This window comes from Conger conger, chromosome 13 (assembly GCF_963514075.1).
Source record: "Conger conger chromosome 13, fConCon1.1, whole genome shotgun sequence".
Taxonomy (NCBI): Eukaryota; Metazoa; Chordata; class Actinopteri; order Anguilliformes; family Congridae; genus Conger; species Conger conger.
Window position 1 is genome coordinate 1,918,593 of NC_083772.1, and position 24,314 is coordinate 1,942,906.

At 45.5% G+C, this 24,314-nt stretch overlaps 1 protein-coding gene across 3 annotated transcripts in view; it reads left to right on the forward strand.

Annotated features, from left to right (window-relative positions):
- The first annotated feature begins 2,912 nt into the window (after nucleotides 1-2,912).
- LOC133108563 (caspase a-like) overlaps nucleotides 2,913-24,314 on the forward strand; it is a 22,533-nt gene continuing 1,131 nt past the window's right edge. The window contains exons 1-6 of one of the 3 annotated variants that reach the window (XM_061218144.1): nucleotides 2,913-3,108; nucleotides 3,698-3,985; nucleotides 4,673-4,758; nucleotides 21,615-21,788; nucleotides 22,167-22,410; nucleotides 23,843-23,962. In XM_061218144.1, the coding sequence (XP_061074128.1) occupies nucleotides 3,102-3,108; nucleotides 3,698-3,985; nucleotides 4,673-4,758; nucleotides 21,615-21,788; nucleotides 22,167-22,410; nucleotides 23,843-23,962 (919 nt within the window). In that variant the 5' untranslated portion in view covers nucleotides 2,913-3,101. Of the gene's footprint in view, nucleotides 3,109-3,697; nucleotides 3,986-4,672; nucleotides 4,759-18,808; nucleotides 19,019-19,608; nucleotides 19,897-20,942; nucleotides 21,077-21,614; nucleotides 21,789-22,166; nucleotides 22,411-23,842; nucleotides 23,963-24,314 lie in introns of those variants that run through there. The other 2 variants (XM_061218143.1, XM_061218141.1) reach the window with 2 other exon arrangements.

Sequence of the window (24,314 nt, forward strand, 5' to 3'; positions counted from 1 at the left end):
ACCACTGTCCCCTGGTCAGCGGCCAGGCAACGCTCCTCTCTGCTCGATACTGCTAAGGGGTTCACACCCATTCCCACGTCGCAACACGGCACCCCTACATTCCAGGTGCCCCGCGACCTACGCTCCGCGGAGTTCGTTTTCGTGCGTCATGATGCACACCGTGGACCATTACGCCCTCCGTATGACGGACCGTTCAGAGTTCTGCAGCACGGAGAAAAGAGCTTGGTAGTGGACTTGGATGGTAGGGCGGACACTATCTCCATCGATAGGGTCAAACCCGCCCACATGGACGTTTCCCGGCCGTTGGAGTTGGGCCGAGCCCCACGCCGAGGCCGCCCTCCTGTGGTTGCGACCCCGGACACGCCCTCGTCTACGGATCCAGGGGACGGCACAGCCTTACCTGCTGCGCTTCCCTCCGCACATCCTGTGTCACACACCCGGCGTGGTCGGCTCATAGTTCCTCCCCGACGAGGGGATTTTGACTATGGGTGAATTCTGGGGGGCTTGTGTAGTGACGTGACATAATTCACCTACGGAACCTTGTGTGTGTGTGATAAGTGTTCCGCACAGACTGTAATAAGGTGCGGAACCAGGTTGATATATACATGATTGCATGTTTGTTCTAACCAGGTTGCTCTTCCTGTTAACTGACAAGTTCCATAGTAAAGAAAACAATTAACCTGGATACTCCGCCTCTGACTCCCATTCTTCGGCGCTTCACTAAAACATTTTGAAGCTTCGGACCAATGTCCGAAATACGATCAAAAAATACTATCAAACACAAACTCAGAAACTCAGAACTCCACTTCTAACCCCCAGAAACTGTTCTCTATTTTCTCCTCTCTCCTCAACACACCGCCTCCTCCACCTCAGTCCTCCTTTGCTGCAGATGACTTTGCTGATTTTTTTGATGAGAAGGTCACAGACATCCGCAGTTCCTTTACAACCACCGCCCCCCTCTCTGTGCCCTTCCCCCCCTCTAGGCCCATCCCTTCCTTTTCCACTTTCTCCCCCCTTGCAGACTCAGATGTTTCTCAACTCCTGCTCTCTCACCGCCCTACAACCTGTGCCCTTGACCCTATCCCCTCTTCTCTTCTCCAGACTATCACACCTGACATTCTCCCATTTGTCACCTCCCTTGTCAACTCCTCCCTGTCTTCTGGCTGTTTTCCAGCATCCTCCAAGAGGGCCCACATCACTCCGCTGCTAAAAAGCCAAATCTGGATCCCTCCATCATCCAGAACTACCGCCCGGTATCTCTTCTTCCTTTTCTTTCTAAAACCATAGAATGAGCCGCTTCTACTCAACTTTCTTCTTTCTTTTCTAACAACAACCTGCTAGACCATCAGTCTGGCTTCAGATCTGGCCACTCGACAGAGGCCGCGCTCCTCTCCGTCAGTGAGTCACTCCATGCCACACGAGCAGCCTCCCTCTCCTCTGTCCTCATTCTTCTAGATCTCTCTGCTGCCTTCAACACTGTGGATCACTCCATCCTCCTGTCCGCCCTGTCAGCAACAGGCATCTGTGGCACAGCCCTGGACTGGATTGAGTCCTACCTCTCTGGTTGCTCCTTCCAGGTTGTCTGGGCTGGTACGGTATCGACACCTCGGCCCCTTGCCACAGGAGTTCCCCAGGGCTCAGTCCTAGGCCCGCTTCCTTTTCCTCTTTACACTCGTGCCCTTGGCCCTGTGATCACTGCACATGGGCTATCCTACCACTGCTATGCGGACGACGGCCAACTCTTCATCTCGTTCCCACCATCTGATACACAGGTTTCAGCCCGTATCTCTGCTTGCCTGAGTGACATCCAGAGCTGGATGGACAACCACCATCTCAACCCAGGTAAGACTGAAATGATATTCATCCCTGCTAATACCTCTCCCCATCTGGATCTCTCCATTTCCCTCGGGGATACCACAATTACGCCATCACCCAGTGCAAGGAACCTCGGCGTGGTGATGGACAGCAGACTGTCCCTCTCCGAGAACATTGTGGCGGTGACCCGGTCACGCAGGTTCTTCCTATACAACATACGGAGAATCCGCCCCTTTCTCGACCCAGCTCCTGGTCCAAGCGATGGTTCTATCCCGCCTGGACTACTGCAATTCCCTCTTGGCTGGCCTCCCAGCATCCGCCATCAGACCCCTCCAACTTATTCAGAATGCAGCTGCTCGTCTGGTCTTCAACCTTCCCAAATACTCACATATCACCCCTCGGCTTACTTCCCTCCACTGGCTGCCTGTCATGGCTCGTATCAAATTCAAAACATTGGTGCTAGCCTTCCAAGCAGTTAAGTGGTCTTCCCCAGCTTACCTACAAAAAATCATCAGACCCTACACCCCTGCCAGACCTCTTCGTTCAGCCTCCACAGGCCGCTTGGCACCTCCCCCTCTCCGAACTTCCACCTCACGCTCACGACTACTGTCTGTTCTGGCTCCACGGAGGTGGAACAAACTCCCCGTTGAGGTCAGAACTACAGTGTACTAGAATCTCTTCCCACCTTCATGCGCAAACTGAAGACGCACCTCTTCAAGCAGCACCTCTTCCCGTCCCTCCCTACCTCCCTGTGAACCTTAATTGTTGTTGTTCTGTGATTTACTTTTTTGTGTATCAGTATTTTTAGTTTGGCTAGGTAAGCAGTGTTTGGCTAATTAAGTGTTTGGTCACTCAAAATAAAATAATCAAATAGGCCCTGGTCCTTATCTTTGTTGAACAGGTAGCAGTTGAAATTGTACTTCCCTCTAGGGTCTTTCAGCACACTTATCCCTGGTTATGGGTATGCACTTTGTTGTACGTCGCTCTGGATAAGAGCGTCTGCCAAATGCCATTAATGTAATGTAACGTAATGTCATATTATGGCACTTTCCCATGTCATCCACCAAGCGCAGAAGTCAGAGCCAATCAAAGCTTAAAGACGCTAGTTTCCTGAAATGTGCAGTAGCTATCATATTACATTCGCGGGTTGCATAGACCTCAGAACTTTCCTGAATTTGTTACATTGCGTAAATATAATTTATATAATTTGCAGTTTGGACTGCAAATTCGTAAAATACACCATTGACCATTGAAGTCAAGTTCTTCTACGTAGACTACTGTAGGGAATGGCAGGTAAGAAAATGTTCAACGTAACCTTTACGCAGCCAATTGTCACGTTTCGATCGTACAGAAAACTTGTTGCATAGAATCCAAGTGGAAATCTTTTATTTTATTTTTTACAGAAATGGATTATAACTAGTAGACATGCGAATAATTATCATGACGCCTCGGGCCTCAATCCTATTCGTTTTAATACCGATTTTTAGTTGAAAAATTGCAGTGTGGTTTACGGCTTTCACTTTCAGTTACAACTTTCAGTGTCGATAGGCTATGAATGTAACGTTCCTGTGTAGCTATATTCCCAAAAACCTGAAAAATGGGGCCGTCGCTATCTCCTTTTTCGCACGAATATAGACCTAATTCGGAGGAAAACTAATAAATGTGTCATATGGCTTCACAATGGACATTTCCTGAAGGGATTAGCTAATATAAAAACCAAGGAACCGGTTATGCCAATCGTACCTGTTTTTTGAACAACGTCTTACATAGCGAGCAAGTCGTATCGAAAAGAACAGTTCAACTTTTGATTTAGATGTTTATTTAGGGTTATTGATAACTTAAATGAATTGAATACAATGTCTGTTTCTTCGCGCTTGAACAGATAAACTGCTATTCGATGCGAGGAAGGAGTTGGTGGAGAGAGTATCGAGCCATGTGCTCTTGCAGCTGCTGGATGACCTTTTGCAGGACAGGGTTGTGAACGACGGAGAAAAGGACGCTGTGATCGAGGAGAACAAAAGCACAGCAGATAAGGCGCGATGCCTCTTGGATAAAGTGCGAAAGCGAGGCCCGAAGGCCTGTGGGAAATTCATCTCCCGGCTGCAGGAACGAGACCCTGACCTGTGTGAGCTCCTGAATCTGGGCGCGGTCTCGCCACCTGCCCCGCCAGGTGAGTGCGTGCTGAAGCAGGTGATCTCCGTGTTGCGTCTGACGTGCATCTCAGTTAATCCCTAATCATCGATTCAGCATAACAACATAATCTTAAAGGCAATTCAGATTATATACAAATTTGAAAATACAATTTGCAAACATGACGGATTAAAATGAATTGCAATGTATTATTATTATTATTATTATTATTATTATTATTATTATTATTATTATTATTATTATTATTATGATTATGTTCTTGTTGTAAAATGATTACTAGTATGATTGGATTCCAACTCCTTGACATACAATTCACAACTGTCACAATAGTGGACAAAATTCAGAAGTGAATACATTTGAATAATGAAATATTTTGCACTTTAAGACTTTAAAGTGACTATAGTTAAGTAGAGGAACAGAAAATATGTTGTTTAAGGATGATAAAGTTAAGAATGAGATTTAAGTTAAGTGAGATGAAAGAGTACATTACTGGCATAGCAGCAGAAGGAGGTGCAGGTTCATTACACAGTGCAGCAGGAGGAGGTGCAGGTTCATTACACAGTGCAGCAGGAGGTGGTGCAGGTTCATTACACACAGTGCAGCAGGAGGTGCAGGTTCATTACACTACAGTGCAGCAGGAGGAGGTGCAGGTTGCTGAGAGTAGCTCTGGTATGTAGCTGAAGCCTGTGTTGCTGTGTGTTTTCAGCCCCATCTCAGCAGGAGGCTAGCGCAGTGCTCATCCCCTGCACCCCACAGTTCAAGAAGGCCCTGCTGGAGAAGGAGGGGGCTGAGGTATGAGCTCACTGGCCCAGTGAACTTCGTCAGGACTGGCCGCAGCTGGGGAATCCTGCTCAGCCTTTTAGACCACCTTAAAAATCCAGTGCAAACGTTTTATTTTGTTATTATCTTGTGTATATCAGGGTTCGTAAACCCCAATTCCCGGAGACTGCATGTGAACCAGTCTTGTTGAGCTAACTAGCCAGTTCAATCATAGATTAGACCACAAGAAAATATTTTACCTGAGGAAGTTGAGCAAGTTAATGTTAAAATTTCAGATTATGAAAAAAAAATATTGTTGTAATTGATGTAGTTATTTCCAATAAATCCAAAAATACATGTGACCCTGGAATGACGATTCACACCTCTGGTGTCTACTGTAATAATAATAATAATAATAATAATAATAATAATAATAATAAACAACACCAGCTGGTGATTTTGAGGGTTCAGATATATTTTTACACTATGATGATCTTGTGTAGGTGATGGCACAGCGTGATGAACAGTGTAGTGATGATGTGCAGGTTGCTCTTGTTTAACTTAACGGCGGTTCTGGTTTCCTGTTCCATCAGAATTACCCCATGAAGGAGAAGGGTCAGCGCAAGCGCATGGCTCTGCTCATCAACAATGTCAAGTTTGACCACCTGTCTGAGAGGTGCGGGGCCAAAAAAGATGTAGAAAACATGGAGAAACAACTCAAAGCGCTGGGCTACACTGTGGAGACACACAGGGATCTGTCTGCCCAGGTACACACAGGAGAGACACAGCCACCTGGCTGACAAGATACACACAGGAGACACATAGCTAAAGGATCCTTGTGAAATCGACTCTGACAGCATATATATATGGTACCTATTGGACTCATATGGACTTTGATAATTCACTCATATTTCACACTGCATCTACATACAGGACATGTGGCTGAGAACTACACTGGGGAAGGGTGGGAACTGTGTCTTTATCGAGAACATCCTTTTTGGAGAAGAAATGGGTCAAGTCCACGTTCCTGAGCTAATAGAACTAAGAAGCGTATGGCTTCAGTTGGGCTGATGTCACGGTCTGTAGCAAGTCGCTGATGTCCCTGGTTGTGTGTGCAGTAAGCTGCATTTGTGTGTTTGCAGGACATCGATGAAGCTGTCAAAGGGTTCTCTCAGCATCAGGCCCATTTGGAGTCGGACAGCACGTTTGTGGTGATCATGTCCCATGGAAAGAGGGATGCCATCTGCGGGATCCACTATAACGATGAAGACCCCCAGGAAAAGAACCTCTTCCTCATTGACAACATCTTCACACACCTCAACACAAAGAACTGTGCTGGGCTGCGCAACAAACCCAAAGTCATTGTGATCCAGGCGTGCAGAGGGGGTATGCTGTGTGTGAATGTGTTATTCTAGAGGAAAGTGTGTGTGTGTGTGTGAATGTGTTATTCTAGAGGAAAGTGTGTGTAAATGTGTGTTATTCTAGCTGAAAGTGTGTGTAAATGTGTGTTATTCTAGCTGAAAGTGTGTGTAAATGTGTGTTATTCTAGCTGAAAGTGTGTGTAAATGTGTTTTATTCTAGATGAAATCGGGACAGTCTGGGTGAGTGACAGTGCTTCCGCGCCCAAATCTCTGGAGGATGACGGCATGTGGAGGGAACTCAAGGAGAGAGATTTTGCCTGTCTCATGTCCTGCACCCCTGGTAGGCGTCCATCTTACAGGCAGCCCCATTCCTCCTGAGTCCCTGGGGGTTCCCCAAATGTAGGCCTCAGATCCAACACTCCAGAAATCAACTGGGAAATATTATGTTGGCCAAATAGCAGAATATGACAGAACAGCTACGAGTCACATGTGTAAGATTTATACTCATTATTGAGTAGCTGCTTAATATATGGTTCATTATAATTGTTATTTCAACCCAAAAGTGGTGACCTTTTATATGTTGCACAACTGTTTCTCATTTTTAATTTGTAACAAACAACTACAAATAAATGTGTACTGTCTATAATAAATTGTATGTGTGCGTATATATATATATATATATATATATATTATAAATAAATATCATCAAAAGGTCTGACTGCATTGTCTCCACTCAGACACCATGGCCTACAGAGATCCTGTCAAAGGAGCCATTTTAATCCAGAAGCTTGTGGAGACCATCAATACACACGCCCACAAGGACCATATTGAGGAACTGTTCCGGAAGGCCAGTATTAATAGCACATTGTCTGATGGAGCCCTAATCCAGCTCTGCCCAAACTAGCCCTTAGGCCTGATTCTCTCAGTTTAAAGAACATGCTGCTGTTTGTTTAATGCTCATTACGGTAGATTTACTGCTCTTATTTCATGTGCAATGGGGCTGCACATTAGCCTCTTGGGATTAACCCTTCATCCCTGATCTTTGCACTTGTGTTGATCTAATAGAAGCTGCTAAATTACAGTAGAGAAATTGTTATTGCAGTTTAATGTGACACTCCCATGTTTATTTCTCCAACAGGTTAGGTATCAGTTTGACGGTTCCAAACGTCAGATGCCAGTCACAGACAGAACGTCTTTGGTCAAGAAGTTCTACTTATTCCCTGGACTGTGATCCCTGCCTTCACCGGCCTATTCCAGATGAATCCACTTTTTAAAATCCAGATTAGTCAACTGCTCTCTTAATCCAGATTAGTCAACTGCTCTCTTAAAACAGATTAGTCCACTGCTTGCTCTGTTAAACCAGATTAGTCCACTGCTTGCTTTCTCTATCCAGATTAGTTATTGGAGGCAGCTCTTGTTGTGTTAATGACATAAAATAGCTCCAATAATACAAATTGTAAGAGACGTGTCCAATGAAATCAATTTTCTATCTGCAAAATGTTTCTGTTCTTATTGATGCTTCTTGTGCTTCTGAGTTGTAAAACAGACCTTACACGTGCTAATATCCAACATGCTTTTCGTGTAACTACTTTTTTTTTAATGCATTGTGTCAGAATTGCCATCTTTTGTATTACAAACATACTATGTATGTGTTGCAAAGATATACTTTTTCAACAGACTGTGCTGCAAGTAACACAAAATGAGTCCTTCACTAGGCATGGAGGGCATATGTCAAAGAAAATATCAAAGAAAAAGTAATATATAATTTCAAAGAGAGAGAGAGTAGGCCCTATGTAATCATGTACTTCAGCAAGTTTATCACATTCAATGAGATGGGTGTGTGGGGGGTTTGGACCTAAAATGCACGACTCAGAAACCGTAGTGTAGTAAAGTCCCGTCAGGGCTTTATTTGGGTAATATCCAGAGAGCGTAGTCAAACAAGCAATGTTCATACACGTAAATATCCAGCCAGAAAACCAAAGCACAGTACCGAGGGAGAAGGCAGTGTCGTAATCGGTACACCATGCAAGAAGTCCGGTCGCCAGGAAAGCTGTCAGCGGGGCAGAATTGCAGGCGGGCGGTAGGCAGGCTCAGGGTCGATGACGGCGCAAGAGTCAAGACCGAAGTCTACTCCGCGGGGCAAAAGTACAAAAACAGCAGGCAAAATCGTGGTACAGGCAGGCGATGGTCAACAAAACAGAAATAAATAAACAATGGCCAATAACAGGCTTGGATCATAACAGGTAGACAATGGCTGCACTGCACTGCACTGCACTGCACTGCACTGCACTGCACTGCACTGCACTGCACTGCACTGCACTGCACTGCACTGCACTGCACTGCACTGCACTGCACTGCACTGCCAAACAGGAGGCAAACAATTTCACACAGACATGACATGAAACAGAGCTTATATGCAGGTGTAGACAGGTGTAGACAATTAGTTTGAGAGCAGCAAGAGAATGGAAATCAGGTGTGGAGGATTGACAAGTTAACAAGGTAATTAGTAATCGTTAGTAATAAACCTATCCTGCCCTAGCATTAGTAAATTAGTAAATGACATGCACAAGAAACGTAAGGTAACATGAACACATGATTAGAATGTTAGTATTACCCAATCCTGATCTAGCATTAGTAGGTTAGTAAATAGACAAGGGAAATTGAAACAATTAGGGTGTGAGTGACAGAAAGGGAGAGAGAGAAAGCAGGAATGCAAGGTTTGCAGAAAGACATAACATGGAACATAAATTGTGACATAACAAGTTTGCAAAACAATGACAATAAACTAAATAACATGACATGGCAAGACTAACAATTAAATCGTAACAATAACTAAACATTAAACATAACATGACATGAAATCTAAAAACGTGGTGATCCTAGACTGACATAATACGTGACATGACAATAACATAACCAAGACAATAACTAAACATAAAACATGACATGACAAACATGAAACGTGACATTCAATTCCATGGAGATATAAAGTAAAAACTTTCAGCATATATTCATATATCATTTCCTTTAGAGGTAAAAAACTTAAAGTCTTTCATTTTAACATTGCATATGCAGTAGTATTATAGACATTTACAATGAATATCATAGGTATCAGAGGGTATCATGTATATTTGAAATATTGCATATTGTTGTCAATAATAATTTAGATAAAATATCCTATTCCTGCTGTGTTATACTTGCTGGAAGGGGCGTGTAGGGACTACAACTTCCACATTCCCACAGGAAAATTCTGCGACGTCCACCACGAATGACGTCTAACTTGGTTCAGCCAATCCCGTAATGGCGGGAGCAATAAACGGTCCCGTATAAGAGCAAGACACGTTCTTGGGATCTCTCTTCTGGCTCTTCTGCTTCTTCTTCTGCTTCTTCTCTTCGACGCACCCTTTTTGGCCAGTCGCTTCAGCTCATCTGCTCCGAGACTCGGACAGAGGCTGAATGCTGCACAGCGCACTACCAGGCCTACGGACACACCCAGTTACCTCGCGGTAACTACGTGGCCTATAGTGAGTGGAAATTGTTGTACGCGGAACGCTACATCAGTTTACCCCAATAAAGCTCAACAACGAAACAGCAACGAACTTTTACACCTGGAAAAGGACCAGCGGATCAGACGACAACGCGCTGCTAAGACGGGAACACCCCAGCCTGCGCATCTCTCCCGGACACCATTCACAGCACCATCGCCGCTTCTACAAGGACAGCATGTCTTTTGGATCCAGCAATGCGTATGGACTCAGTAAGAAAACAAACATTCAGGCATAGCCAGTGTTTAGTTTAGTCTTAACTGTTTTTGTGAATCTGTGTTTCAATATTTACCATCCAACCATTGTAATGTGTTTGGTTAGCTACATATATATGTACGTGAATTGATTCGCCGTCTTTTGCGCATATATAGAGTAAAACTACGCAAGTAGTCCCTTCTCACAGCTAACTCTAACTCATTACCACACCCAGAACTCTAGCGACACGCGCGCTTGCGCGCGCCACACACACGCACACACACGCACACACACATACCAAACTAAATTTCCTTACTAACTTCCCGTTAGTTTATCTGTTATGTGTTTGTATGTTTGTTTAATAAATATATTTTATTAAACCCCGGTGTCCGTTTTGGAATCGCATAGACATGAGAGCCGAGTTAAAGCAGTCTTTCGAAGAACTTCCAACCTTCAGGTTATCGGTATGTTTAATCATTAGTATTGGTTATTTTAATTATTAATTAAAATACTAAATTTGTGGTTAGATATTCCTGATAATAGTAATTTTATGAGACTGATTACTTTTTGCAGTTATACTGCTACACAACGTTTAACTGGCGCCCCGGTTTCGTAGAGAGTAAAATCCCTGCGTTATTTGGCGGCCCGTGCGAGGACCCTACATAATTTGGAGTCCCGTGCGAGGACCCCTACAGGCGTGTACGTCAAAGCACTGCAGACAGCACTGCCAGGCAGAAGAGCCTGTTACTGCTGCTACTACGACTACTACTGCTACTGCTACTGCTGCTACTACTTCTACTGCTGCTGCTGCTGCTACTACTGCTACTACTACTGCTGTTACTACTACTGCTACTATTACTAGTGCTACTACTGCTACTGCTACTACTGCTGCTACTGCTGCTACTACTGCTACTGCTACTACTACTACTGCTGCTACTACTACTACTACTGCTACTACTGCTACTACTATTACTACTACTGCTGTTACTGCTGCTACTGCTGCTGCTGCTGCTACTACTACTGCAGATTGAGAGAGAGGGAAGGAGAGAAACAGAGAGAGAGAGACAGAGAGAGAGAGTAACCAGCAGCCCTCTCATATGCCCAGGCAGAAGAACCTGTTACTGCTGTTACTGCAGATTGAGAGAGAATTGGGCGTGTCGTGGGGTGGGGAGATGTCTGATGTCTGATGTGCTTCTCTGGAAGCAGGTGTCTAATGGGCTTTGGCCAATCACAGCGCTGCATTTGTTGGGCTTCGAGCAAGCATAGGAAAACCGATGACTCTGCACAATGCCAGCATACACACACAATTGTGTGTTCTGTTCTTGTTGATGCATATCTGTGCGCTTCTGAGTTGTAAAACAGACCTTGCACGTGTTAATATCCAACATGCTTTTCATGTAACTATTTTTGTTTTTCTTTTTTATGCATTGTGTGTCAGAATTACTACCTTTGTATTACAAACATACAATGTATTTGTTGCAAAGAGAGACCTTATTAACACAGACTGTGCAGCAAGTAACACAAAATGAGTCCTTCATTAGGCATGGAGGTGTGTTAAAAACGTGTTGTTTTGAACAAATTCAATTACGGGCATATGTCGAAGAAACTATATATTACTTTGTTCTTTGATATTCGTATATCATTTCAGAGAGAGAGAGAGCAGTCCCTATGTAATCATGTACTTCAGCTAGTTTATCACATTCAGTTCCAGGCATAAATGAAAACATAATAACTTTGAGCAGATATTCATAAATCACTTCCAGAATCAGAGGGTATGATGTCACTCACACTCACACACAGGAGCATTTAGGGGTTAGGTGTCTTGCTCAGGGACACTTCCACACACCCAGGGCGGGATCAAACCAGCAACCCTCCGACTGTCAGATGACTGCTCTTACGTCCTGAGCCAATGAGACGACTGCTCTTACCACCTGAGCCAATGAGATGACTGCTCTTACCGCCTGAGCCAATGAGACGACTGCTCTAACCGCCTGAGCCAATGAGACGACTGCTCTTACCACCGGAGCCAATGAGACGACTGCTCTTACCACTTGAGCCAATGAGACGACTGCTCTTACCACCTGAGCCAATGAGACGACTGCTCTTACCACCTGAGCCAATGTTGCCCCTTCAGAGCCTTCACAACACGTTTCTCCTCTCGACAATGTTCCTAAATGTCAGTCCCCAATGGCCAAGAACCGCTGGTTTTCCACCCTCCCTTTAGCTGGGAGTCCAGTGTGAACCAGTCTGGCAGATCAGTAGCAGTAATTATTCTACAAATTAACAGGGAGGAAAGAAAACCAGGGCCGGATTTGGATTCATCCCTGCCCCACAGCATGGGCTGATTGCATGTTGAGTTTGGAGGTGAACAGCGTGTAAGTGCACATGGGCTGATTGCATGTTGAGTTTGGAGGTGAACAGCGTGTAAGTGCACATGGGCTGCATGGCACAAGCAGGAGCTGCACCAGGACCAGCCGTTCCACCAGCAGTCTGCGGCCTCCAACCTCTCCAAGGCTCTACCGCACAGATCGACCCAAAGAGGGCTTCAAATCTGCCAAATTTACTGTTACGTTTTCAGTCCTAAATTTAACCAGGGGAGCTTCTCTTGTGCTCCCTGGGAGAAATGCCAGAGAGAACGGCTGCAAGTAGCGGCACAGAACAGCTGGAGTGGTTACTTCAAAGATTAAAATATATGCTCTCTGCATATCCTGCACTCACTAAAAACAAGTTTAGGAGTAGCAGCATACATCACCAGTGGAGTTGGAAGAAGGGACGGGAGGAGAAGGAGACGCAGAGGAGATGGAGGGGGTCAGGGAGATGGAGGGGGGTAGAGGAGATGGAGGGGGTCAGGGAGATGGAGGGGGTCTGGGAGATGGAGGGGGGTAGGGGAGATGGAGGGGGTCAGGGAGATGGAGGGGGTCTGGGAGATGGAGGGGGTCAGGGAGATGGAGGGGGTCAGGGAGATGGAGGGGGTCTGGGAGATGGAGGGGGTAGAGGAGATGGAGGGGGGTAGGGGAGATGGAGGGGGTAGAGGAGATGGAGGGGGTCAGGGAGATGGAGGGGGTCAGGGAGATGGAGGGGGTCTGGGAGATGGAGGGGGTAGAGGAGATGGAGGGGGGTAGGGGAGATGGAGGGGGTAGAGGAGATGGAGGGGGTCAGGGAGATGGAGGGGGTCAGGGAGTTGGAGGGGGTCTGGGAGATGGAGGGGGTCAGGGAGATGGAGGGGGTAGAGGAGATGGAGGGGGTCTGGGAGATGGAGGGGGTCAGGGAGATGGAGGGGGTCAGGGAGATGGAGGGGGTCTGGGAGATGGAGGGGGTAGAGGAGATGGAGGGGGTCTGGGAGATGGAGGGGGTCAGGGAGATGGAGGGGGGTAGAGGAGATGGAGGGGGTCAGGGAGATGGAGGGGGTCAGGGAGATGGAGGGGGGTAGAGGAGATGGAGGGGGTCAGGGAGATGGAGGGGGTAGAGGAGATGGAGGGGGGTAGAGGAGATGGAGGGGGTCAGGGAGATGGAGGGGGTAGAGGAGATGGAGGGGGGTAGAGGAGATGGAGGGGGTCAGGGAGATGGAGGGGGTAGAGGAGATGGAGGGGGGTAGAGGAGATGGAGGGGGTAGAGGAGATGGAGGGGGTAGAGGAGATGGAGGGGGGAAGAGGAGATGGAGGGGGTCAGGGAGATGGAGGGGGTAGAGGAGATGGAGGGGGTAGAGGAGATGGAGGGGGGTAGAGGAGATGGAGGGGGTAGAGGAGATGGAGGGGGTCAGGGAGATGGAGGGGGTAGAGGAGATGGAGGGGGTAGAGGAGATGGAGGGGGTCAGGGAGATGGAGGGGGTAGAGGAGATGGAGGGGGTAGAGGAGATGGAGGGGGTAGAGGAGATGGAGGGGGGTAGAGGAGATGGAGGGGGTAGAGGAGATGGAGGGGGTCAGGGAGATGGAGGGGGTAGAGGAGATGGAGGGGGTCAGGGAGATGGAGGGGGTAGAGGAGATGGAGGGGGTCAGGGAGATGGAGGGGGTAGAGGAGATGGAGGGGGGTAGAGGAGATGGAGGGGGTAGAGGAGATGGAGGGGGTCAGGGAGATGGAGGGGGTAGAGGAGATGGAGGGGGTAGAGGAGATGGAGGGGGTAGAGGAGATGGAGGGGGGTAGAGGAGAGAGCCTGGAGCGCTCACCCTCATGTGGACAGATCAACAGCGGCTTCAATCATTCGCTCGTTCCAGAAGGAAAGCGGCCATCGCTGTTGTGACTCCTTGGAGTCACAGTAGAATGTGTTGCATGTGGCTGCACACAACACACAGTGCGGTAGGCAGTCCAGCGGCTGGAGACGAGGTCCAGCAGCCGGGTCGAGTCACCGAGCCAGACGGGGATTGATTGGTCTGGTCTGTCAGATTAATGCCGCAGGCTGGCTAGCTGAGGCCTGCAGCCAGTGCGATGATGAGAACGGCCAACACCACAGCCAAGCAGATCCCAGCACACATCATCTTCTGTAGAGAGAGGGGGGTGGGGGGGAGAGAGGCAGGCGTGGATGTGTCAGAGACTACTGTCCACAGAAGACTCCAGTAATGTCTCAGTGGGTCACAGACTTCAATCAGTCATGCATAAGAAAATATGCAATAAACATGACTATAATTTACATCACATAAATATGTCCCAAACATTATGGTGCCCTGAAATGGGGGATTATGTATAACAAGTGCTGTCATGTCTACATGATGGAACCAGAATGTATAGATATACTCTTTAATAATCTCTTTAATACTCTTGAATCGTTTGTTTATGAATATAAAATTGTGGTGTACTGAGCTAAATTAATGTTTTTGTCCCAAGCATTACGGAGGGCATTGCATATCACAATTCTTATGAACATATAAACACAACAACAGCAACAAAAATATAAATGAATAACTATATATTGTTGTTTGTAACAATATTAGCAGGGTTTATATGCATAGGTATTAAAGGAGACTGGGCTTGGGACTGGGGAAGTTGGAATAGCCAGGGCAGGAGGGAAGGTGACAACTGGCACACACACAGCCTCTCCCCCGACAGTCAGATGCTGCCAAAACAGCTGGGTCTCCTGAAGCTTCTCAGGACTGGTGTTAAGTACTGATATTGTTCTGATTTTGCCAAGGACTTCACAGACCTCTTTGGAAGCACACCTGTAGCCTACCTGGGAGAAAATCTGGAGATATCAAAGTAACATTAGTTAGGATGAAACTAACCAAGAGACCTGTACTAATTATACTGTGTGCCTAATTATACTGTAATGCCTGGCATTACAGTCATTATTGTACTAAATAAAGACAAATGTACTGTACATTCATATAATTTAAGGTAACATAGGTGTAAATATTGTATTATATAATTATTGTGGAAACTGCTCTATTATTTAATTACTTACCTGGGCAACTACATAATATGGCCAAGGTAACAACAACAACAATAATATATTAATGGTAAATAAAGGAATATATACCAAAATAAGATGTCTGAATGACAGTAAGTTAGGCCTATGACATAAACAATTGGCATTGGCGCTACTTATTGCTTTTACAATAGCAGTGAAATAAGAGTAACAATAATAATAATTTTATGTCTCAGCCGTCATGGCACAGTGAATCAAACGTTGATACAAATTGCCAATACTATTAATGACGGTGATATTTTACACCCTAATGTGATAGCATGTTAATGTAGCTGGCTACGACGTTGAGAAACAGACATGCAGAGACATTATCCCATTTACCTGTAATTTTCCCACATAAAAAAACTGACAATTTGGACATCCATCCATCCATCCATCCATCCATTATCTGAACCCGCTTATCCTCAACAGGGTCGCAGGGGGGCTGGAGCCTATCCCAGCATACATTGGGCGAAAGGCAGGAATACACCCTGGACAGGTCGCCAGTCCATCGCAGGGCACACACACCATTCACTCACACACTCATACACTCATACCTACGGGCAATTTAGACTCTCCAATCAGCCTAACCTGCATGTCTTTGGACTGTGGGAGGAAACCGGAGTACCCGGAGGAAACCCACGCAGACACGGGGAGAACATGCAAACTCCGCACAGAGAGGCCCCGGCCGACGGGGATTCGAACCCAGAACCTCCTTGCTGTGAGGCGACAATTTGGACATTCAAAATAATAATACATTAACTGATAACTGTAACTGATTAAACTACGGGCAATTTTCTTGAAGATATTGTGGGAATACCTCAACAACATCAATATCATTCACGGAGCCGTTAGTAGTAAAATAATTATTTAGATAGACTTACCGAAACGTGCGTCGGCGCCCATGGAAATGATTCGCGCCAGGCGATTTCGTATAGTTAAGGAATCCGCACTGAAAAGACGTCATTCGTTTAGCGACGCGATATCAACGTGTGGCCAAGAATATATTGCATCCGTAGTGTTAAGAAGTACCGTTGAGAATGAATGGGAAAAGTTAGTGGAAGTTAAGCTTAACTATCCGTTGACGAGCGCGAAGGAATGAGCATGCGGTTTAGTGCTCTACAGGCTGCGCCACTGAGACACCCTATTTCAATGTTTTAATTTCTTTTTTTCTTTTTTTTGTAGTCAAATGTAATACGAATCGGAAAATAAAAATGCCAATGCACGTTGAGCTAGGTTGAGCAATGTAGGCTAAATTACAGTTGTTATTAACTAGAGCTAGATAGATGGCTAACATAACTTACTTCAGTTTGATTCTCCTGTCTGTGTCAGGGGTTGCTAGCTAGCTAATACGGTGCCCAGTGTGTATGGTGCTTCATTATGTCGCTAAAACATTTTGAAGCTTCGGACCAATGTCCGAAATACGATCAAAAAATACTATCAAACACAAACTCAGAAACTCAGAACTCCACTTCTAAGCCCCAGAAACTGTTCTCTATTTTCTCCTCTCTCCTCAACACACCGCCTCCTCCACCTCAGTCCTCCTTTGCTGTTGATGACTTTGCTGATTTTTTTGATGAGAAGGTCACAGACATCCGCAGTTCCTTTACAACCACCGCCCCCCTCTCTGTGCCCTTCCCCCCCTCTAGGCCCATCCCTTCCTTTTCCACTTTCTCCCCCCTTGCAGACTCTGATGTTTCTCAACTCCTGCTCTCTCACCGCCCTACAACCTGTGCCCTTGACCTTATCCCCTCTTCTCTTCTCCAGACTATCACACCTGACATTCTCCCATTTGTCACCTCCCTTGTCAACTCCTCCCTGTCTTCTGGCTGTTTTCCAGCATCCTCCAAGAGGGCCCACATCACTCCGCTGCTAAAAAAGCCAAATCTGGATCCCTCCATCATCCAGAACTACCGCCCGGTATCTCTTCTTCCTTTTCTTTCTAAAACCATAGAATGAGCCGCTTCTACTCAACTTTCTTCTTTCTTTTCTAACAACAACCTGCTAGACCCCCATCAGTCTGGCTTCAGATCGGGCCACTCGACAGAGGCCGCGCTCCTCTCCGTCAGTGAGTCACTCCATGCCACACGAGCAGCCTCCCTCTCCTCTGTCCTCATTCTTCTAGATCTCTCTGCTGCCTTCAACACTGTGGATCACTCCATCCTCCTGTCCGCCCTGTCAGCAACGGGCATCTGTGGCACAGCCCTGGACTGGATTGAGTCCTACCTCTCTGGTCGCTCCTTCCAGGTTGTCTGGGCTGGTACGGTATCGACACCTTGGCCCCTTGCCACAGGAGTTCCCCAGGGCTCAGTCCTAGGTCCACTTCTTTTTCCTCTTTACACTCGTTCCCTTGGCCCTGTGATCACTGCACATGGGCTATCCTACCACTGCTATGCGGACGACGCCCAACTCTTCATCTCGTTCCCACCATCTGATACACAGGTTTCAGCCCATATCTCTGCTTGCCTGAGTGACATCCAGAGCTGGATGGACAACCACCATCTCAACCCAGGTAAGACTGAAATGATATTCATCCCTGCTAATACCTCTCCCCATCTGGATCTCTCCATTTCCCTCGGGGATACCACAATTCCGCCATCACCCAATGCAAGGAACCTCGGCGTGGTGATGGACAGCAGACTGTCCCTCTCCGAGAACATTGTGGCGGTGACCCGGTCACGCAGGTTCTTCCTATACAACTTTCTCGACCCAGCTCCTGGTCCAAGCGATGGTTCTGTCCCGCCTGGACTACTGCAATTCCCTCTTGGCTGGCCTCCCAGCATCTGCCATCAGACCCCTCCAACTTATTCAGAATGCAGCTGCTCGTCTGGTCTTCAACCTTCCCAAATACTCACATATCACCCCTCTGCTTACTTCCCTCCACTGGCTGCCTGTCATGGCTCGTATCAAATTCAAAACATTCGTGCTAGCCTTCCAAGCAGTTAAGGGGTCTTCCCCAGCTTACCTACAAAAAATCATCAGACCCTACACCCCTGCCAGACCTCTTCGTTCAGCCTCCACAGGCCGCTTGGCACCTCCCCCTCTCCGAACTTCCACCTCACGCTCACGACTACTGTCTGTTCTGGCTCCACGGAGGTGGAACAAACTCCCCGTTGAGGTCAGAACTACAGTGCACTAGAATCTCTTCCCACCTTCAAGCGCAAACTGAAGACGCACCTCTTCAAGCAGCACCTCTTCCCGTCCCTCCCTACCTCCCTGTGAACCTTAATCGTTGTTGTTCTGTGATTTACTTTTTTGTGTATCAGTATTTTTAGTTTGGCTAGGTAAGCACTGTTTGGCTAATTAAGTGTTTGGTCACTTTTGCTTTGTTGTTTGTTAATTTGTTTGTTAAAAAAATAAAATAAAATAATCAAATAGGCCCTGGTCCTTATCTTTGTTGTACAGGTAGCAGTTGAAATTGTACTTCCCTCTAGGGTCTTTCAGCACACTTATCCCTGGTTATGGGTATGCACTTTGTTGTACGTCGCTCTGGATAAGAGCGTCTGCCAAATGCCATTAATGTAATGTAACGTAATGTCATATTATGGCACTTTCCCATGTCATCCACCAAGCGCAGAAGTCAGAGCCAATCAAAGCTTAAAGACGCTAGTTTCCTGAAATGTGCAGTAGCTATCATATTAAATTCGCGGGTTGCACAGACCTCAGAACTTTCCTGAATTTGTTACATTGCGTAAATATAATTTATATAATTTGCAGTTTGGACTGCAAATTCGTAAAATACACCATTGACCATTGAAGTCAAGTTCTTCTACATAGACTACTGTAGGGAATGGCAGGTAAGAAAATATTCAACGTAACCTTTACGCAGCCAATTGTCACGTTTCGATCGTACAGAAAACTTGTTGCATAGAATCCAAGTGGAAGTCTTTTATTTTTTACAGAAATGGATTATAACTAGTAGACATGCGAATAATTATCATGACGCCTCGGGCCTCAATCCTATTCGTTTTAATACCGATTTTTAGTTGAAAAATTGCAGTGTGGCTTACGGCTTTCACTTTCAGTTACAACTTTCAGTTTCAGTGTCGATAGGCTATAAATGTAACGTTCCTGTGTAGCTATATTCCCAAAAACCTGAAAAATGGTGCCGTCGCTATCTCCTTTTTCGCACGAATATAGACCTAATTCGGAGGAAAACTAATAAATGTGTCATATGGCGTCACAATGGACATTTCCTGAAGGGATTAGCTAATATAAAAACCAAGGAACCGGTTATGCCAATCGTACCTGTTTTTTGAACAACGTCTTACATAGCGAGCAAGTCGTATCGAAAAGAACAGTTAAAATTTTGATTTAGATGTTTATTTAGGGTTATTGATAACTTAAATGAATTGAATACAATGTCTGTTTCTTCGCGCTTGAACAGATAAACTGCTATTCGATGCGAGGAAGGAGTTGGTGGAGAGAGTATCGAGCCATGTGCTCTTGCAGCTGCTGGATGACCTTTTGCAGGACAGGGTTCTGAACGACGGAGAAAAGGACGCTGTGATCGAGGAGAACAAAAGCACAGCAGATAAGGCACGATGCCTCTTGGATAAAGTGCGAAAGCGAGGCCCGAAGGCTAGTGGGAAATTCATCTCCCGGCTGCAGGAACGAGACCCTGACCTGTGTGAGCTCCTGAACCTGGGCCCGGTCTCGCCACCTGCACCGCCATGTGAGTGCGTGCTGAGGAAGGTGATCTCCGTGTTGCGTCTGACGTGCAGCAAGCGCATCTCAGTTAATCCCGAATTATCGATTCAACATAACAACATAATCTTAAAGGCAATTCAGATTAGCCAACTGAAAAAAATACAAATTTGAAAAGACAACTTGCAAACATGATGGATTAAAATGAATTGCAATGTATGATTATCATTATGATTATGATTATTATTATTATTATAATTATTATTATTATGTTCTTGTTGTAAAATGATTACTAGTATGATTGGATTCCAACTAATATTTTGCACTTTAAGACTTTAAAGTGACTTTTTGTACAAGGACATCAATATAGTTAAGTAGAGGAACAGAAAATATGTTGTTTAAGGATGATAAAGTTAAGAATGAGAGTTAAGTGAGATGAAAGAGTACATTACAGGCATAGCAGCAGGAGGTGCAGGTTCATTACACTACAGTGCAGCAGGAGGTGCAGGTTCATTACACTACAGTGCAGCAGGAGGAGGTGCAGGTTCATTACACAACAGTGCAGCAGGAGGTGCAGGTTCATTACACAACAGTGCAGCAGGAGGAGGTGCAGGTTCATTACACTACAGTGCAGCAGGAGGAGGTGCAGGTTCATTACACTACAGTGCAGCAGCAGGAGGTGCAGGTTCATTACACACAGTGCAGCAGGAGGTGCAGGTTCATTACACTACAGTGCAGCAGGAGGAGATGCAGGTTCATTGCACAGTGCAGCAGGAGGTGCAGGTTTGTTACTCTACAGTGCAGCAGGAGGTGCAGGTTAATTACTCTACAGTTCAGCAGGAGGTGCAGGTTCATTACACTACAGTGCAGCAGGAGGTGCAGGTTCATTACACAGTGCAGCAGGAGGAGGTGCAGGTTCATTACACACAGTGCAGCAGGAGGTGCAGGTTCATTACACTATAGTGCAGCAGGAGGAGGTGCAGGTTCATTACACACAGTGCAGCAGGAGGAGGTGCAGGTTGCTGAGAGTAGCTCTGGTATGTAGCTGAAGCCTGTGTTGCTGTGTGTTTTCAGCCCCATCGGAGCTGTCCCTCCCGCTCCCTCAGCAGGAGGTGACCTGCTCGCCATCTCAGCAGGAGCCTAGCGCAGTGCTCATCCCCTGCACCCCACAGTTCAAGAAGGCCCTGCTGGAGAAGGAGGGGGCTGAGGTATGAGCTCACTGGCCCAGTGAACTTCGTCAGGACTGGCCGCAGCTGGGGAATCCTGCTCAGCCTTTTAGACCACCTTAAAAATCCAGTGCAAACGTTTTATTTTGTTATGATCTTGTGTATATCAGGGTTCGTAAACCCCAATTCCCAGAGACTGCATGTGAACCAGTCTTGTTGAGCTAACTAGCCAGTTCAATCATAGATTAGACCACAAGAAAATATTTTACCTGGGACACACCTGAGCAAGTTAATGTTAAAATTTCAGATAATGAAAAAAAAATATTGTAATTGATGTAGTTATTTCCAATAAATCCAAAAATACATGCGACCCTGGAATGACGATTCACACCTCTGGTGTCTACTGTAATAATAATAATAATAAAAAACAACACCAGCTGGTGATTTTGAGGGTTCAGATATATTTTTACACCATGATGATCTTGTGTAGGTGATGGCACAGCGTGATGAACAGTGTAGTGATGATGTGCAGGTTGCTCTTGTTTAACTTAACGGCGGTTCTGGTTTCCTGTTCCATCAGATTTACCCCATGAAGGAGAAGGGTCAGCGCAAGCGCATGGCTCTGCTCATCAACAATGTCAAGTTTGACCACCTGTCTGAGAGGCGCGGGGCCGAAAAAGATGTAGAAAACATGGAGGAACAACTGAAAGCACTGGACTACACTGTGGAGACACACAGGGATCTGTCTGCCCAGGTACACACAGGAGAGACACAGCCGCCTGGCTGCCATGATACACACAGGAGACACATAGCTAAAGGATCCTTGTGAAATCGACTCCTACAGCATATATATATGGTACCTATTGGACTCATATGGACTTTGATAATTCACTCATATTTCACAGTGCATCTACATACAGGACATGTGGCTGAGAACTTCACTGGGGAAGGGTGGGAACTGTGTCTTTATCGAGAACATCCTTTTTGGAGAAGAAATGGGTCAAGTCCACGTTCCTGAACTTATAGAACTAAGAAGCGTATGGCTTCAGTCAGGCTGATGTCACGGTCTGTAGCAAGCGGTCGCTGATGTCCCTGGTTATGTGTGCAGTAAGCTGCATTTGTGTGTTTGCAGGACATCAATGAAGCTGTCAAAGGGTTCTCTCAGCATCAGGCCCATTTGGAGTCGGACAGCACGTTTGTGGTGATCATGTCCCATGGAAAGAGGGATGCCATCTGCGGGATCCACTATAACCCTAAACACCCCCAGGAAAATAACCTCTTCCTCATTGACAATATCTTCACACACCTCAACACAGAGAACTGTGCTGGGCTGCGCAACAAACCCAAAGTCATTGTGATCCAGGCGTGCAGAGGGGGTATGCTGTGTGTGAATGTGTTATTCTAGAGGAAAGTGTGTGTGTGTGTGTTATTCTAGAGGAAAGTGTGTTTGTGTGTGTGAATGTGTTATTCTAGAGGAAAGTGTGTGTGAATGTGTTATTCTAGAGGAAAGTGTGTGTGAATGTGTTATTCTAGAGGAAAGTGTGTGTGAATGTGTTATTCTAGAGGAAAGTGTGTGTGAATGTGTTATTCTAGAGGAAAGTGTGTGTGTGTGTGTTATTCTAGAGGAAAGTGTGTTTGTGTGTGTGAATGTGTTATTCTAGAGGAAAGTGTGTGTGAATGTGTTATTCTAGAGGAAAGTGTGTGTGAATGTGTTATTCTAGAGGAAAGTGTGTGTGAATGTGTTATTCTAGAGGAAAGTGTGTGTGTGTGTGTGAATGTGTTATTCTAGAGGAAAGTGTGTGTGAATGTGTTATTCTAGAGGAAAGTGTGTGTGTGTGTGTGTGTGAATGTGTTACTCTAGAGGAAAGTGTGTGTGAATTTGTTATTCTAGAGGAAAGTGTGTGTGAATGTGTTATTCTAGAGGAAAGTGTGTGTGAATGTGTTATTCTAGAGGAAAGTGTGTGTGAATGTGTTATTCTAGAGGAAAGTGTGTGTGTGTGTGTGTTATTCTAGAGGAAAGTGTGTTTGTGTGTGTGAATGTGTTATTCTAGAGGAAAGTGTGTGAATGTGTTATTCTAGAGGAAAGTGTGTGTGAATGTGTTATTCTAGAGGAAAGTGTGTGTGAATGTGTTATTCTAGAGGAAAGTGTGTGTGAATGTGTTATTCTAGAGGAAAGTGTGTGTGTGTGTGTGTGAATGTGTTATTCTAGAGGAAAGTGTGTGTGAATGTGTTATTCTAGAGGAAAGTGTGTGTGTGTGTGAATGTGTTACTCTAGAGGAAAGTGTGTGTGAATTTGTTATTCTAGAGGAAAGTGTGTGTGAATGTGTTATTCTAGAGGAAAGTGTGTGCGCGAATGTATTATTGTAAAGTGTGTGTAAATGTGTGTTATTCTAGCTGAAAGTGTGTGTAAATGTGTGTTATTCTAGCTGAAAGTGTGTGTAAATGTGTGTTATTCTTGCTGAAAGTGTGTGTAAATGTGTGTTATTCTAGCTGAAAGTGTGTAAATGTGTGTTATTCTAGCTGAAAGTGTGTGTAAATGTGTGTTATTCTAGCTGAAAGTGTGTGTAAATGTGTGTTATTCTAGCTGAAAGTGTGTGTAAATGTGTGTTATTCTTGCTGAAAGTGTGTGTAAATGTGTGTTATTCTAGCTGAAAGTGTGTGTAAATGTGTGTTATTCTAGCTGAAAGTGTGTGTAAATGTGTGTTATTCTAGCTGAAAGTGTGTGTAAATGTGTGTTATTCTAGCTGAAAGTGTGTGTAAATGTGTGTTATTCTAGCTGAAAGTGTGTGTAAATGTGTTTTATTCTAGGTGAAATCGGGACAGTCTGGGTGAGTGACAGTGCTTCCGCGCCCAAATCTCTGGAGGATGACGGCATGTGGAGGGAACTCAAGGAGAGAGATTTTGCCTGTCTCATGGCCTGCACCCCTGGTAGGCGTCCATCTTACAGGCAGCCCCATTCCTCCTGAGTCCCTGGGGGTTCCCCAAATGTAGGCCTCAGATCCAACACTCCAGAAATCAACTGGGAAATATTATGTTGGCCATATAGCAGAATATGACAGAACAGCTACGAGTCACATGTGTAAGAGTTATACTCATTACTGAGTAGCTGCTTAATATATGGTTCACTATTGTTATTTCAACCCAAAAGTGGAGACAGGTTAGAAATGACCTTTATATGTTGCACAACTTTCTCATTTTTCATTTGTAACAAACAACTCCAAATAAATGTGTACTGTCTATAATAAATTGTATGTGTGTATATATAAATATATATATATTA